Source organism: Moschus berezovskii, chromosome 3, assembly GCF_049115385.1.
Source record: "Moschus berezovskii isolate FMDL1 chromosome 3, NW_MosBer_1.0, whole genome shotgun sequence".
Lineage (NCBI taxonomy): Eukaryota > Metazoa > Chordata > Mammalia > Artiodactyla > Moschidae > Moschus > Moschus berezovskii.
The window spans coordinates 59,482,909-59,500,757 of NC_142462.1; the positions used below are offsets into that span (position 1 = coordinate 59,482,909).

Sequence of the window (17,849 nt, forward strand, 5' to 3'; positions counted from 1 at the left end):
TGCCATATGATCCAGCGATCGCACTCCTGGGCATACACACCGAGGAAACCAGAATTGAAAGAGACACATGTACTCCAATGTTCATTGCAGCACTGTTTATAATAGCCAGGACATGGAAGCAACCTAGATGTCCATCTGCAGATGAATGGATAAGAAAGCTTTGGTACATATACACAATGGAGTATTTCTCAGCCATCAAAAAGAATGCATTTGAATCAGTTTTAATGAGGTGGATGAAATTGGAGCCAATTATACAGAGTGAAGTAAGCCAGAAAGAAGAACATCAATACCGTATATTAACATCAATACCGCATATATATGGAATTTAGAAAAATGGTAACCTGAACCCTGTATAAGAGACTGCAAAAGAGACATAGGCATTTAGAACAGTCTTTAGGACTCTGTGGGAGAGGGTGAAGGTGGAATGATTGGAGAGAATGGAATTGTAGCATGTATATTATCATAAGTGACCAGTCCAGGTTCGACGCATGGATTTTCCTCTGTTCATTTCTTTGCATTTGTGCTTTTTTAATAAAATTCTTTTTTAGAAAAAAAATAAAAAAAATAAATAAATAAAAATCTGAATGGACAAAAAAAAAAAGAAAGAAAGCAGAAAATACAACTCTTTTCATTTTGAATATTAAATAAGACCTTATAGTGAAGTTCAAAAGCCACCAGGCTCTCTTAGCTCTGCTTGCTGCCAAAAACTCTTCAATAAGGAAGGTGCTCTTGTATTCTTAACTGCAAAAGGAAGCTAATTAAAGTGGGTTTTTTGAGAAAACATCCTGAGAGTTAAAAATAATTAATGTCTTCCTTTTAAAAAAGAAACCATGAATCTTGATATTAACAAGCCTATGTTTTCTTTTCTCATCAATAGTTCACTTGGAGATCAATATTTTGATCCACAACCATCGACAGTTAGCTTTCCCAGAAATACATTCACTCTCTTTCAGAGTAAATCACTAATTAACAGTTTTTAACAGTTTTCCCTTTCTTAAGAGATTTCCAGAGAAATGTTTTAAAGAGTCTGCTTTCTACATGGAAAGCATTTTCACTCTACCATTTCTGTTTCCACTTTAAAATCTGCTCTAGGAAAGTTTCAACTAATGCATATGGGGTAGGATGGCTGTGTCTTAATGAAAAATTAGGTCCTTCTGCCCTAAGGCTTTATCAGCAGGGTGCCTGGAATCCAGTGTGCTGTTTTATCAAAGGAAGCTTTCCAGCAAGATGGCTCCTGCACACGCTGTTAAAGGAGTACCCCCTCAGTGAAGTCCCTGTCTATGCATGACCCATGACCTGAGAAGAGTCAGGACCGACCAACTGTCTCCTGCAGGGCTGGGGCCAGCTGCAGCTTCAACAGAGAGGGGCCTCAATCTCCCCTCCTCTGCTGAGGGTTCCAGGAGCTTCTGAAGGAAAGAGCATTTTGGATATTTCTCTTCAAAACACATTTCTACCATGTCTGACAGAGTCCTTCACAGGACTGTTACAACACTGGGGCCAGTATCTACTGGATATTCCAGAAACCCAGTCAAAAGACAACATGCACTGGTGTTCTAATAATATGACAGATTTTTTTTAAGAAAAGTAACCCAAGAAACATATACATATAAACATAGATATACACATGTATGTGTGTGTATATATATTTATTTATACACATATGAAAAGATAAAGACTAATTGATTCATTCAAGGAAAGGAAATCAGAAATATCTCAAAATGCTCATCAGAGGAACAGTTCAGCAAATTTAAGACATAATTATTTAATGGAGAAAAAGGGCAAAAAAGGGAATCATATCTATTATACGTTAGGTGTTTTCACATTATGTCACTTCATCACTCCCTCGATGATGCTTTTAGATAAGAATCATTATCCCTGATTTACAGAAGACAAATGAAAAGCCCATGAAAGGGGAGAAAGCTGCCCTGAGTCACAAAGTTAATGAAGAGCGAAGCTGAGATTCACTTGCAGGTTTTCTTACTCTCTGCCCAGTATTTATTTTATTGGATCCCAGATTTACCCACCCCACCCCACACCCACCCAAGATCTATTTGTAGACTATGTCAATAAATGGAATTGCAAATATAAAATAATGTTAAGCAAAAATTAAACCACAGTATAGATGTATTGGTTTTAATCATGTGAAATTTTATATGTATATACTAAAAATTATAACAATCAGAATGAGGCTGATTGGAAAAAAACTGGAATTAAAATCATCTGAGTTTGTTTTTCCTATGAAGTTGCTTAAGCATATAATAAAGAAAATTACCAGAATCTATTCCTCCATGCATGCTTGTCCCAGGCTAATTAAGGTTAAGAAAAGGCAATAAATATAAAACACCTTGTTAAAGGCTAAATGTGCCAGGGCCAGTTTAATGTAGCTGGGCCACTTTCACACAGAGAAATACTCTATCCTTCATAAAATTCTCAGTTCTTTCAGGGACTGGCAGCGTTTCTTCACTCTATTAAAGGCTGGAATTTCTGCAAGTGAAAAAGCTTTGAGAGCAAGTCATGTCTCTACAGAAATCACCTTTTCTAAAATTTAGCACTTATACTATATAACAAACATTCTTTCAATTCTTCCTTCAACAAAAAGAATTTAATGCTGGGAGGTTCCCTTTGTAGTGGCTTTGCCTAAGAAACATCTATCACCTTCAGTCAAGTTGAGTTATTTTGGAATTTCCCTCCTCTGTTCCTCTGTTCAGGTCTGGTGGCTATACTGCTGTTTAGTAGAGTAGCCAGAACCCAAGCCAGAAGCATGGGTCTCACTTGTGTCATCCCATTATGCTGTAACTTGCAGAAACAACCAGGGGTGATCCTGAAGTGCAGACTCCCACTGCCAAAGAGTAACTGAGAATTTACGTGAATAATACTGGTCCAGAGACAAACTGAGAAAGAGCTCACTGGGTTTACACAGTGCTGTTCTCAACCCAAAAGCTGAGATCTGCACAAGACACCACTTTTATCTTACCCCGTGTTTCCTTTACTTTTATAATGGGCAGTTTACCTATGCCTCCTAATTAAGTAGGACAGTAAAGGAATGAAATGTTGACTAAGGCTTTCTGAGACTGTTTTTCAAAAGAAAATGGTTTATAAATACAATCCCCACTAGTGTCCGTTCCTTTATGAAAAGCATTTCAGACTATAAAAAAAGAAAAAGTGGAAGTAAAAGTTCCTCCACTGGTTTCCCTTAAAACTACTTTTTTTTATTTAAAGTTACATAATAATAACCTCCTTTGGTTTTCTTTTGTTTTAAACCTCTCACCTATTTCCTCTCTTGTTATGTTGACTACTATTAATAAAATGTCTTGATTCAAGAACCTAGGAAAATGCTTGAAATGACTCTAATAAGATTAGATCATAATGTTATTAAATTTGAGAGTAGCAATTTGAGCCATAGTTTATTCAAATCGTCCTAACAACTAAAAAAAATGTCAGTTAGCTAAAATGGCTGATCTCATTCTTGGCTTCCGGCTACAGCCCCAAAGGTCTAATAACAAGGATATTTCTTTAACAGACTAGTCATTCTATTAAAAGTTTTGCATGTATTATCTCATTTAATCTTCACCACAATCCTAAGTAGTAATCATTATTATTAGTGTGTTGCTATTGCTAAAGTTATTGTTATTCCCATTTTATGGATGAGGAAATAGGGCACAAATAAGTTGAGTAACTTGTCCAAGATCACTCACTGACTAAGTTGTGAGTTAGAAGAGAACCCCAGGCCCCATGGGAGCACCACACCATCAGTGGTACTATCTGCTATGGTCTCACTCGGTGAGCTCCTTCTTCTCTAGGTCAGGTGCATTGCTACTGCTCCCAAACGCTACTTCACACTCACATCTCTCATCATTTTCACTGCTTCTCTGGTCCTCCCGAGTCTTCTGGCACACATGGCTAGTCTTCTTTTGATGTAGACCAAGACATTGGTGTCTCGTCCTGAAGAGGGAGACATAAAACATGAAAACTTTTTTTTTTAAAAAAAAAAAAGAGCTTTCAGCTGAGCAGCAAGAAAAAATAAAAATACAGAAATACAGAGTCGTATTTTCCATGCCCTTGAAGGAAAACCTCAGAGAGAACAGTCTGCTCCTTTGACTTTTCCTTACTGGAGGAGCACTGACAACTTTGCTAATAGCAGAAGGTATACAGAGTGAAGTCAAAGTACTTAGCCTTCCAAGGTCAAAGCATGTGACTGATTATTAATCCATGCTTTTGAGTTAGGATGTTGAATATTCGATAAATAAAATCATCTGCCACAAAGTGCTGGAAAAATGGACATATCCACATTGCATGCGGTTTACAAGCAAAAATTCCACATTCTTCTAGTGTGCATGCCTTTGGCGAAGATGCAAAGAGGTGAATCTCAGGTTGCATCCTGATGAACTATTATTTCTTTCCTTCTTGACAATAAGTCTAGAGAAGCCTCATCTTGAACTTCTGTTTTATATTATTCTTTCCCTAACACTAGTGACATCATAATCATCTCCAGGTCCCCAAAGCAGTCAATTTCAGATGGCAACATAACACATTCCAGATATGACAACAGACTATGCAGCAAAATGAAAAACTACCCTGGTGTTAGAGAAAGTATTGACAAGCTAAATAGTTGTAATAATAGTCACCAAAATGGCTCTTAAAAAGCACATTAACAACTTTTCATCTTAATCTCTTTATTTAATTATGTGTCTTTTTGGATATGTTTCCAGACCAGTGAGAACATGCAAGTACTTAATCCTCAATAAAATTACCATGTTTTAGAAAAATATGACACACCTGTTATAGATTAAGTATATCTATAATACGCAGCTATTAAAAGATGTTAAGACCAAAGTCCTAACATTTCAAGTTTCAAACAATGAGAACAAGATGTGTGTTGAAAATTTGCCAGATACCTACCAATTATTTTAAAGATGTGATTATATTTTTGGATAGATTTGGGCAACAGGTTGAAAGGATTCATTTACAGAGGAAAAGAAATAAAGAAAATTTCTCAAGTTATATTACAGATGTAACTTCACGTATTAATCCTCATTTAGTTCACAAAACAGACATTTACTATATATGTCTATAAAATTCACTGTGTTATACATATTTTAAAAAAAAGCAAGAGAGACATGATGATTAGAGATTTGATTAACATATAAACTGTGCTTAGTTGCTCAGTCATGTCCAACTCTTTGCAACCCCATGGACTGTTGCCCACCAGGCTCCTGTGTCCGTGGGGATTCTCCAGGCAAGAATACTGAAGTGGGTTGCCATGCCCTCCTCCAGGGGATCTTCTCAACCCAGGAATTGAACCCAGGTCTCCCACGTTGCAGGCAGATTCTTTACCATCTGAGCCACAACATATACACTACTACAGAATAAAAATAAAAACCTGTGCATTGAGGGGTTACGTGGACACAATTATATGTACACGGGCCACAATGCAAAGATCTCACTGTACCTTAGTCATAGGGACTAATGCACTCAGTTTCTGCACCAAATTCAGGCTTAACAATAAAACTTAATTTTACAATCCCAAATATGAAGGAGATACACTCCTACTAAGATGCAGGAGGGAGAAATGAGTTAAGAGAAATATCATTTTAAAGAAACACTTCCAAGTTTGGTTAGACAATGAAAACATTCTCTCTCACAAGGATCACTAAATTTCTTCTTAAACAACCAACAAACTGACAAGTTAAGGAGCTCAAGGAATTCCAGAAATGACTTTGTTATATTGTTTTTACACCATTCCCCCCAAACATCACTGACTCTCAGTTTAGTGTACTAAAATGAAAGGTCTCATGTTAAAGAGTTGTGTTAAATATAGGAAGTCATCACTTTAAATATAAAAAAGATAAATAATTAGGAATTTAGGGTTTTTCCTCCCTAGAAACCAGCAACAGTGCTTCCTAAACAATAGCTAAATACTGACAATCACCAATCGCTGTTAAATTCTTAGCTGTCCTATTTCAATCCATGCTGTAGAAGACCCATGAGAGAAACCTCCGATAGCATCAACACTAATTTTAGTCCTGTTTGCCAACTAAGACTTAAAATTATGGGGCAGAGAAGCAACTGGTATATAGAATTGTGTAAGAATTATGAGGAGAAAAAAGGTTCACCATTAATGGTTATTATCATTTATTTCTAGAGTTAAAAATCTATGGGGCGGAAAGAAAACATGAACAATAATGAAGTTATAATTTAATTATGTACTGTGCTCTTATGGAGAAGAAAAATTAATAAAAACAAAGAAAGGCCAAAAAATACATTTATTCTAAACTCGGAGAATCATTGTATTTTGAACTGGCCTGAAAATTTGCTCTGATTAATCATGTTACAATTCTGATCCCCCAACACATCAACCTGGAGGAAATCTTACTGTGTTGGGCTTCATACTGAGATCCATGATGCTGCAGCTGCTGAGAACGCCGGTAACAGCCATCTCCAGCTTTCAGGGCCTGCTTAAACAGCTTCTCTGCTTCAGCAATGGTTGTTGCTTCTTCTTCAGCCAAGAGAATATAAGCAGTTGCACACCTGTCCATGCAGATAATAGCCGCCATCAATTACAAATCCAGGGACATTGTAATAGCTGTAGGAGTGCATGCAGAAGGGCAGGAGTTACGCCAAAACATGCAGAGTGGCCAACTGGTTCATGCACCCCTGTTTGCAGTTGTTGACATAAAATAATGGTACAAAAGAAATGTCTGTGTTTTAGCTTGAAAGGGAGGATGAGTAGTGTTAGGAGCATGGGCCTTACATATGGACTCTGCACCTTATTAGTGTGTCACTTTAGGCAAGTTATTACTCTGCCTCCCTGATGGAGAACAACATGGAATCTACTTGTTCACAGCATTGTTGTGAAGGTTAAGTAAGGTGATGCATGAAAAGTGCTCAGTACAGTAGTAGCCAGCATGTGGTACACGCTCAACAATGTCAACTAATGATGGCAATGGTAATAGCTGTTGTTAAACGTCTCCTTCTGACACTCAAAGTTAGAAATACCAGAAAGTCTACTTCTATTTACTACACCCAGATTCTCTTTAGTCTTAGGATTTATTCAGAATGAGAAATTCATTAAACCAAGTAAGTTGTTTCACAAACAGTGCTTCAGCATCTCATTACAGTTAGCACTGGCTTCCTATGTCAGAGAAGAAGCCAAGAAGAACCTACAGGTAGAGGTTATTTCAGAAGAGCTCAAAATTTGATTCAGCCTCAGTAGCAAGCAAGAGTTAAATTTCATACCTTTAACAATAATAGCTACCACCTGATGCTTAGTATATATTAAGGACTGTACCAGGCACTTAACATATATCATCTCATTTAATCCTTTCAACAACCTCTAACGTAGAAAGTCAGAAAGGATAAATAGTCAACTAATGAACAAGGGGAACTCTTGAAAATTTAAACCTTCCAAATCGTAGAAGAACAACTCAACTGCCAAAGAAAAGGAACGTGATAAGGAAATGGTGAGGCCAGAGCAGACCACACAGGTCCTGATCTGTAATATCACTTGGCTTTCTCCACTGCCTCTCGTGGTCATTTCCCTATTTACCAGAGCCTCCATCAGACCACAAGAGAGAAAAACAGAAAGGGAAACCAAATGTTACTTCTACTATTCATAAACTACAATAGCCAGCTAGGAAACGGAGGCTGAATTCATGACTAATATGAGATTTGGGGTTACTCATTAATCTCAGCCTTGAGGACGGGTCTCTTAATTCTTTAGCCAATCCCTCTAATTTCAGGCAGGATTGATCAATAGGGCTTTAAACTGAATGTGGTGAGGTAGGGAGGAAAAATGCCCAGGAAGAAAAAAGTTGTAAAACCAATTACTGTGGAAGGCAGCAGATATGACTTGGAGAGAACAATTATGATGCGGAAACTGCCCAATAATTCACTGGAGAAAATAAGTGGGTTGGGCAATCAGGAAGCAATACTTCACGCTTTAGGTGCTGACACATAAATATGGGTCCAGGGTTATAAAGTGAAAATTGAGATTATAATACTGAGTGGTAGACACAGTATCAGAGGAATTAGCTATAAGATTATAGTTGGTGGGCTGGGAACTCAAGACAGGTTGGGGCTAGCTTGCTTGTTTTGTTTATTTATATTGCGAATGGCACTCTAGGAGGAGAGGCAGAGTAGCACTACTGGCCAAGAAAACACACATCTATGTGGAGACTCATGAGTCTGGGGTAGAAACATGCTAAGAGTTCATGAGTGAAGGAGAAGGAAAGAGCAGAAGTGCTAATGGTTGGTGGGGACAGAACAGACTGCTCAGCTCAATGGAAGATAGAGATGGTGTGTCCTTGTCACAACACAATACACAAACAGAAGCAAGAAAGTATGGCGATGGGGGTGTCAACCATCCAGATGTCTGCTAGAAGACGTCTCATTTGGTTAGAAGGAGGGCACTTAACAGGTTCTTGACTTACTTTGGTAACAATTTTATCTCCCAGATGGTAGAGGAAGCAATTAGGGGAACTTCAACTCTGGACCTAATTCTGACCAAGAAGAAAAAAATAGTTGGTGAAATGAAAATTGATAGGAACATTCAGAGAGTTACTATGTCATTTCAGAGTTTAGGATAGTAAAAGAAGGTAAGGTGGACTTCAAAAAATTCAAAGGAAAGAGGCATGATTCAATGGCATGAGAAGCAGAAGGCAAATGGTTTAAGAAGGTTGGCAGCTTCCAAATGTCTAATCATAACTGCAATCCCAAATGATCCTCTCAGGAAGAAAAGAGGGGTGACAAGTAACCACTATGGCTGCACAGAGGTCGCTCACAAGATCATATTTTTAAAGGACATGTAAAAAAAGATGGAAAGAGGGGATGTGATGAAGGGCTATAAGAGAGTGAAATGAGCTTATAAGAACGTCAGGAGAGCTACAACTTCACATTAGCTGAAGCTCGCAAAACAAAATAAAGGCAAAACGAAAAATGCTAAAGACAACCATCTATTCCCTGTTTTCATATTACGTTTAAGGCCCTGTAACCACCCCAACTTCTCCAGAATCATGACAATATAAATAAGCAAAAAAGACAAACAACACAACAACGTCAAAAACAAGGAAAGTTTATAGTTAGTAGCAACAGATAATAAAGAGAAAACAAAACTCTCTAACTCCTGTTTTCTTCCTGGTTTCTCCATCAGGAAGAATGACTGTCAGTCTGACAAAGGGAGAAGAAATTAAATTCTAAAATGAATTAAAAAGATGTAAGATAGCACATAACTGATCTATGCTAAATAAATTACTATACTGGGATGGGCAAATCCCAGAAAGCCAACAGATCTTGTAGGCAGCCCATGGAATTGCTCTTTGCATATTAAAGGAATCACAAACAATGGAGAGGTACTAGAAGATGAAATGACAAATGTAGTAAAAATGTTCAAAAAGGGGAAGAAGGCAGACTTCCCAAACTACAGAATGATTTGGTTCTGATTTGGAAAGATATTCTAAAGGATTAATAAACGGATAGTTTCTAGGCATTTTAAAAAGAAAGTAGTGAATGCTGGAAGCCAGTTTAAATTCACTAAGAATAAATAAATCAGGCTGTGTTAACCTAATGTACTCTAATGGATTTACTGCACATTAAAGATCCATAGCTACAACTAGTATCTCAAAACGCAGAAATATAGGCTGAATCACGGTGTAAGTAGGTGGCTTAGTAATTGGTTGTACAATAAAACCCAAAGAATGATTCATGAAAACATGACTCTAGAGGGTGGTTTCTATATGTAGTATCACAGGGTTCTTTCCCTGGACTGCCACTTTTATCAGAAACATGGATGACACATAGAACGTAGGCATATCAAATTTGTAGATGACAAGAAACTGGAAAATAAATATGTTGCATGACAGAATCAGAAACCAAATAGATCAACAGGTTATACTGGCAGGATTTCCAACTCTCAAGTGAACCTTTTCACTAAGACCTCTGAAGATTCTGTAACCTTCTTCAGAAAAATCATAAAATAGTTTAACAATGACCACTTGGCAGGGAGAGTGCTGAGGTGATTCAAGCACCAGATGGGTGTTTGAGTTACATGACCTTTAAGGCCTCTGCCAACCCTGAGCTTTTATGACTCCAGTTTTAAGAATCTCTCATTTTCTGAGATCTCCAGACGAGAGTTTCCAGCCTTCCTTGGTGACCCACAGAATGTTTAACAACACTAAGGACATCATTTCCTCCTTGTCTTGATCTTGAAATATTTTTAAAGTGTAATTTCTTCACTCTGTGTTTTTACTATGTTTCCCCCCCCCCCCCAGCAGAAGTTCTACCGAGAAAATCTGATGGCATAAATGAGCATTGTATGTCTGGAAAAATGTCCCTGTCATAATGTGTTAGGTATGAAAGCACTGTATTTATTTTATGTCCACACAGTATTCCACGGCTAGCCCTTAAATGATTTAATTTAGGACCACAGCAAAGCCACTAAATTTTCCTCTAAAATGACTAAAACTACTTTCACATGGATGTCCTTTAAATTTTTTTTTAAATAAATTAATGCCCCCAGAATAATCCTCAAGTTCAAATATAGAGTTTAGTGTAAGTATCCCATGAATGGCAACTGAAAACATTCAGCAAAGCAAGATTTCCCCCCACTTACTCATTTATCTCTAAGGCTTCATGGGCAGCAGAAATCCTAGCTTGGGGGTTTCTCTCTCTCCAGGCTTTCTGCATTACTATTTTAGAAAAAGAGAGAAGAAGTCAATATATGATCAGGTAGATTCAGTACGAGAGCTAAATTAATAGTTTTTTTTTTTTAATTACAAAAGAAGAGTTCAGTTACCAAGTGGGTTAGCCCAAAACTCTAAAGTCACACAAATACATTCTAATTTGCTATTCCATTGTCCTTCAACAGCTGATATAAAATCTTTCTTAGGATCATAAAACTAGACCTAATATCTTATATACTAACCCATAGTCTATAAGTATAGAGACCTAATTAGGATTTCTTAATCTGGGAGACATGACCTTTCATTCTGTCTCAACCAAGGATTTAGTTAGCTTCATGTAAGATCTGTATTTCTTAATATAGAAAGTAAATTTAAAGTAAGTAAATCCAACTTTGGTATATGTTTTAAAAATAACATTTTCAATTATAATGAGGGGACTCATGTCTACAATAACACTTCATGGCAATAAAGCTTTATTTAAGTAGCAACTTTCTGGGCCTTACTGGTCAATCTCCAATTTAATATTTTATTCATCAGGGTTTTTGTAAAGCAGACATTCTAAAAGTAGTTACCTTGATCTCTAAAACAAACCAAAAGCCCTCCCACTCAGTAACTATCTAAAGGATTTTCCATACTTGCATCTGCAGGACGCAGATGGTCCGTGTCACAGGTAAAGAAGGTCTGGTGGTCCTGGGCAGAGAGATTCATGTCATAATAAGTCAGAGGCTCTCGTCCAGTCACCCAAGTGTACCTGTAAAAGAGAAGTAAGATGATCAGACACTTCTGAGAGAGGAAAGCAAGACCTACAAAATATTAAGCTGCATAGGTGTTGAACTATAACCTATTAACTAAGTATTACTGCCAATAAATTAAAAACAAAATAATCATGCTAGAAAAAGAGAAAAAAACAGAAAAAAAGTTTTAAAATTCTGCTATATTTTTGTCTTAAAATCTTAGTACAACTAGATAATGAAAACCTTCCCTAATTAGTATTATGCATAGAGATTTCCCCAAAGCTATGAAAATTCTGATTTGCCTACTTACTCTACAAAATTGAATTCTAACATTACTTCTGGGGCATCTTTATAACCATGTTCCAGGTAAGCTACAAAATATTTTGTCTTTAAAATATATAATGAAAAAATAACTGTAATAGAAAAATCTCTAAAAACAACAGGTTTGTATGTTATCCTAAGGTCAAAGCTAAAATATTTATAAAACAGAAAAATCAAAATATTTGAGCATCAAAAAATGGAAGCACTAAACAGACGGCTAAATGACCCCTAAATGAACCTGCAAAAACATCTACTGCTGTCTTTGCTCTCTGAACTAGATCCATTAATTTTCCAAGCTGTCAAAATGCTTACCGATTATATTCAGCACCCCTAAATAAATTAAGTGGATTTCGCCATACTTTGCATTCTGCAACAAAGAGAATGTGAAAATGTTACACATAAGTTCAGAGACACTACAAGCTAATTAATTCAGCAAAACACCCTTCCTGGCCATTTGATAAGATAATTTTATTCTCTATCTTCTACATGGGAAGCAATGTGGAAAAACTCTGGGTAGTTAATCAGGAAATGTAGCTCAGGAACCAGGACTTCGGAAAGTTTCACTTAATCTCTCTGGACTGAAGTTTCCTCATTTGTTAAATCAAGGCACATGCCAAAATCAGCTAGTTCATAACTTCCATAGTCACTTCAAGAGATCCAAATACATTCTATAAATTTATTTCTAAATGATAGGTAGAGGCAAAACTACTTTCTGTAACTCTAAAATATATCTTACAATGTCTACCTATGTAACAAGCTAAATTTAAGCTCCAGAGTACCATGTGCAAAGAACCTCAGGCTCTTAATTAGGGCCTATGCTAATACTGATTTTGTGATAATTCACCAGGTTGCTTTTATACTGCTGGAAAGGAGTGGCAAGAAAATTAATACTAAAGCTACCATCACTGTAGGGAGAAATGTTAGGAAAAAAATTGTTTTCAAATACTTTACCATGCTTTACTTATGCAAAAACAGGTAATTAATCATCATACTAATATCATAATAGATTATACATTTTTTTATACAAGAACCACAGGCAGAACCATAGGACTTTAATTTAGAAAAGTAAACCATTAGCTTTTTAAGACAGTTATAGTAAATGTGTGACTAACAAGGTGCAATTCTTTTAAAACAGTCTATGATTAAGACTTTCTACTGATTCAGAATGCTATTAATATTTCTTTGGATGAATAATTTTTTATTAGAAAATAAAATCAGTTAACAGTATTTAAAAATCCATGTGTGCTGTCAGCCAAAAAAACACACCCAGAGACAAAGACACACAAAAGTGAGCAATTATTGCATAAATTGAAAGAACATTAAAGGCCATGAATGATTCATTAAGACTCTACCCTCAGTCCTGTAACATTCACCATCCATCCATCCATCCATTCACCTATCCATCCGACCACTATATGAATACATTAACTGAGCACCCAGTGGGTGAAACAAATGCATAAGCCATGGGTTAAAACACAGCGTGAAAACGGAGGAAAACATAAAGCACTTCAGGAACACCATGTGGAACCTCAATACATTTTTTAAAAATAGTGAATGAAAGGTGTACACATAACAGGAAGTCATGTCCTTATTTAAAAAAAAATAAATTTATCTTTAAATTAGGGCAAGATCCCACCTGAAATTTACTTTATGTTTGGAAACAACGGTCATAAATTTTTTGTCACTTAGCTTAACTTGCCATTTAAGAAATGAACTTTGCTCAGTTAGTTTAGCATTATTGAATTTTATTCTTGAGAAACTGAAATTTGATGGCTGTCATTTCATATGACACTAATTAGAAAATTATACTCCTTTTAAGTAAATACTTTTTTTCCAGACATGAAGCTCCTTAGTGGGGTCACTAATGTACTTCAAATTATGGCTTGAAACAAATGGTGAGCCAAACAACCATGATCTCAGTACTTATGGTTTCTACAGCTCTGAGGTCCACACCCCTCCCAATCCCTCCTAAGATGATGTCTTTTAAGATTCCAAATGCTCTTCTTAAATCTTCTGAAAGTTTCATGAATGTTACAAGATTTGTATTTAACATATAATAAACAGACATACAAATCTGTATTCAATGATGGTCATTTCTAACATTATTTACAATAAATAGAGACATTTGTAGAAGCCTCTCCCCTAACAAATTTCATATGAAACATCAGTAAAATAGTTATGGCAAAAATTTTGTCTCCATCAAAGACATGATATTGCCTGGAAGGATAAGTGCTATTCAAATATCAGTTGACAAATTATAAAGAAAATTATCTTTCATTAAAATTTTAACTCTATTATACATTTGATGCAAATGAAATTATTTGTAAATAAAAATAACCCCAAAGAGAAAAGGTGTGTATGATTAAAGTTTTACTTAGCAGTATTTAAAGATGCCATCTTTATTTAGGAAGTGCCAAGATACAGCCAGCAGGGGGTGCTGCAAACATTTTGAAATATTGTTTTTATGACTTCAAGAGTACTGATCTTAAAAAAAAAATTGTTACTATTAGTGTCATACATATAGTCTGTACCCAGTTTCTTCAGCTACTTCTAAAACTTAGAAATGAGTATCTGAGCAACTGTAACAAATGTTAAATGTTCTGAATGAGGACAAACGTGATGAAGAAATACGTAAGAAATGTCTTCATGAGCTGTATCCTTCAAGTTGAGGGTGCAGAGACGGCACAATTTTCTTTGAAGAAATAAGCAATCTAGGGGTCTAATGTGAACACATGTAAAATTTCACTTCAAATTAGCTTATAGCTACATTCATTTCTTCTTTGCTGCTATGTTTCATGATTTTATCTTTACTACAAATACTCTGTCTGGAATCATTCTAGGGAATATACCCCATAAATTTCTGATGGTTTCATGATATAAACAAAGGGTGTAAATGCCAAAATTATCATAACATGAAGATTTAAGTCAAGAAGTTAAACTCAGGTCTTCAGCGGATAAAAGTTTTTCTTTACGAGACCTACTTTCTTATCTTACTTGTATCTTTGGGAAACAAATTTATTTACGTCTGAATTAAAATTTTACCTCCAAAAGGTATTTTTCATTATCCATCAATATCAACAATTTTAGTGCTCTTCAGAAGCACTAAAGGTTGACTGGGACTCATCAAGGCTTGCTAACATCATTAATAGTTAAAAATATGTCTCTGATATACTTAACCATGCCCTCTCTGGTTCCATCTGTACAAACTCACAGAGAAGTCTCCACCTACAACTGCTGACTGAAATGTTCAGACCTCACCAAGCAAGCTAGAATGCAATTCAAGAGAAAGAAAAGCACTAAATATTAGAAAAGCACTTGTTCAGTTCTCAAAATCTGGAGAAAAGATTCCATTCATCCACAGTACGATAATAAATTTCTGTGTGAGAGATAAAGAACATATAAAATAATGCCTACTACTTTCAAGGACAGGTAAAATCACGCTCAAATCTTTTTTTCAGTCTTTCCTCTCACCATTTCCTACCACAACTTTCCATCTCAGTGGGTACTTATTTCCTGTCTTTTCATATTCCCCCAGAATGAGCTCTCCGCCCCAGTTACTCACTGGACTAAGCACTGGTTTAAGCATGAATAGAAGGGCTATTATGCCTTAGTCCTTGTAGGAAGTCCTAGGTCCCCGCCCCACCCCCAACACCCCCCCACCCCCACCCCCTGCCACAAAAGATACATTTTATGACCTAGACACACTTATACATTGGTAGAAAAAGAAAAAGATATCGAACTACTACCTGGTATCCATATGAAGAAGTTCTTATAAAAGGAGTAAATATACTGAGAGGAATATAGACTTTGCCTTGATCAGTCCTCAAGTAAAAAGAGAACTTAATTCTTGGAAAAACCAAAAGACTCTAAAGTCATAGGGCTTTTAATCATCATATGGAAGAAAATATTTTTCTATATCCAATTTTTTTAACTCTGGGAACTTTTTTCTCCTAAAATCAAAAATATAGACATAGAATCCCCACTCCTAGGACTTCCAAATATATAACTAATTTATAGTCTAGGAAGATGTACTATTCTAAAATTTACCACTTCATCCCTGGATCCAAAATGTAATGATGACAGTAATACCATCATAGTACAAATAGCAGCAATAGCAACTTTGTCATAGCTACAAGCTTGATTTTCATTGAGCCTTTCTATAAAAAAGCTTAAAACTCAAGTCTTCTACATTCCTTACATAAGCTAGTGAGGGTCACAGAGTAGGCCCTTTTTATATAAGTAAAGGGTAAAGCATAGAAAAGCTACATAATTTCCCCAAGGAAAAGTAAGTGAGATTAAGGCCTGGTATCCAGCCTGCCTAACAATTACCTACAATATACAACAGACCTGTTACCCTGCAACATCATATTTTAAAAATCCTGTGACTTCATCAATTACATTTTCTACTAGAGAAACAGTTTTGGATCTCCTCTAGGGAAATATTATGCACTTGAAAATAATACTTTAAAATATTTTAGTTTCAAAGTACAACAAAGAAGGGCTCTAAATAATGTTCCATCAGATATATTATGACAATCAAGATTAACCTCAAGTTAGTCAATTTCTAACATGTGATTCTGCATTTATTTATTAGCTTTGCTATATCAGAAATGAATACTCAGTGAATACAAGTCCATCTTAAGCAATCATTGAGTAACAAAATATCCATTTTCTTAAATAATTAAGCTTTAACTGTTTTCAAAACTTTCTGAAACAATTATTTTGAAAAGATTACTAGAAGTAAAGGCAAAAAGTATTAATAATATATAGGTAGCTTTTTTTATTTAGTTTAATTGGAGGCTAATTACTTTACATTATTGTATTGGTTTTACCATACATTGACATGAATCAATTCAACAAATATATTACCCTTTCAAATTCTGTTACGGAATGAGAAAAGGTGCAAATAATTATGAGTTTTGAGATCATTTTTATTGACCTGCTTTATTCAAGACAGTGTACAACTTTCTTCAAGAATATTGCTAAAATGGCTAACCTCTGTGTCTCTCATACATTTCTCATTAGTTGGTCATTTCTGATCTAAGTCAATCAATTCTATCAAATAATATGAAGACCGTAAAATATTTATTAATTAAATATTCACCAGGGGCCAAACGTGTTTTTGAGGAATTTTCACCAGTCAACTGGAGAGCTAATCTATCCTAAAACACACATTTTTAATTGCAAAAAACTTTAAAAGATGTAATAAGCATCGCCTAAGAGAATAATTTTCAACCCTTAAATAGATTTTAGCAAGTATAAACTGAGTTTCCCCTGATTAAGGCTGCTGCTGCTGCTGCTAAGTCACTTCAGTCATGTCCGACTCTGTGCGACCCCATAGATAGAAGCCCACCAGGCTCCCCCGTCCCTGGGATTCTCCAGGCAAGAACACTGGAGTGGGTTGCCATTTCCTTCTTCAACTGATTAAGGCTATTAAATAGCAATTCTAAAGGCCCTGGACATATAGCAACTTGAAATTTTGCTAACAGATATATTTGAAATGCACTCTGAAAGGCCTGGTCTTAGGATATATATTCATAATCTATGAGTTTCTTCATCTCCATTGCTTTTCTTTAATTTGTTACCTGTATTAAACCAGTGCTTAAACTGCCTCTAGTGCTATAATGAACCTTAATTGAGAATTCCAGGTGAAATTCTTAGTAAAGTTTTATATAAAAATAGATATGATATGGGCTTCCCTAGTGGCTTAGTGGTAAAGAATCCACCTGTTAACACAAGAGGCACAGGTTCAATCCCTGGGTCGGGAAAACTCCCTGAAGAAGGAAATGGCAACCCAACCCAGTGTTCTTGTCTGGAGAATCCCATGGACAGAGGAGCCTGGCGGGTTACAGTCCATAGGGTCAAAAAAGATATGATATATATTTATCTCAAATAAAGTGAGATTAAAATGAGATGACTTACAACAGTATGCCAAATGACTATAACCAGAGTTTGTCTAAAGATCCAGTTCTATGCAAGAGGCTATTAACGTGTCTCAGAGAATTTAAACTTGACTTTGGCAAGGATAATTCTTATGTGATGGAGCACCCTGAACTTTTGCAAATATCTTGAAGAAGGTGAACACTGCAAACCTTTGTCTTTGTGGCATCTTATTTGA

General features: G+C 35.9%; 1 protein-coding gene across 7 annotated transcripts in view; it reads right to left on the reverse strand.

Annotated features, from left to right (window-relative positions):
• ST7 (suppression of tumorigenicity 7) overlaps positions 1-17,849 on the reverse strand; it is a 281,009-nt gene that overhangs the window by 96,883 nt on the left and 166,277 nt on the right. For 5 of the 7 annotated variants that reach the window (XM_055420813.2, XM_055420812.2, XM_055420816.2 and 2 more), the window contains exons 4-9: positions 12,044-12,098; positions 11,312-11,427; positions 10,607-10,682; positions 8,430-8,498; positions 6,374-6,528; positions 3,845-3,942 (exon numbers count right to left, since the gene is read on the reverse strand). In XM_055420813.2, the coding sequence (XP_055276788.1) occupies positions 3,845-3,942; positions 6,374-6,528; positions 8,430-8,498; positions 10,607-10,682; positions 11,312-11,427; positions 12,044-12,098 (569 nt within the window). The remainder of the gene's footprint in view (positions 1-3,844; positions 3,943-6,373; positions 6,529-8,429; positions 8,499-10,606; positions 10,683-11,311; positions 11,428-12,043; positions 12,099-17,849) is intronic. The other 2 variants (XM_055420815.2, XM_055420814.2) reach the window with 1 other exon arrangement.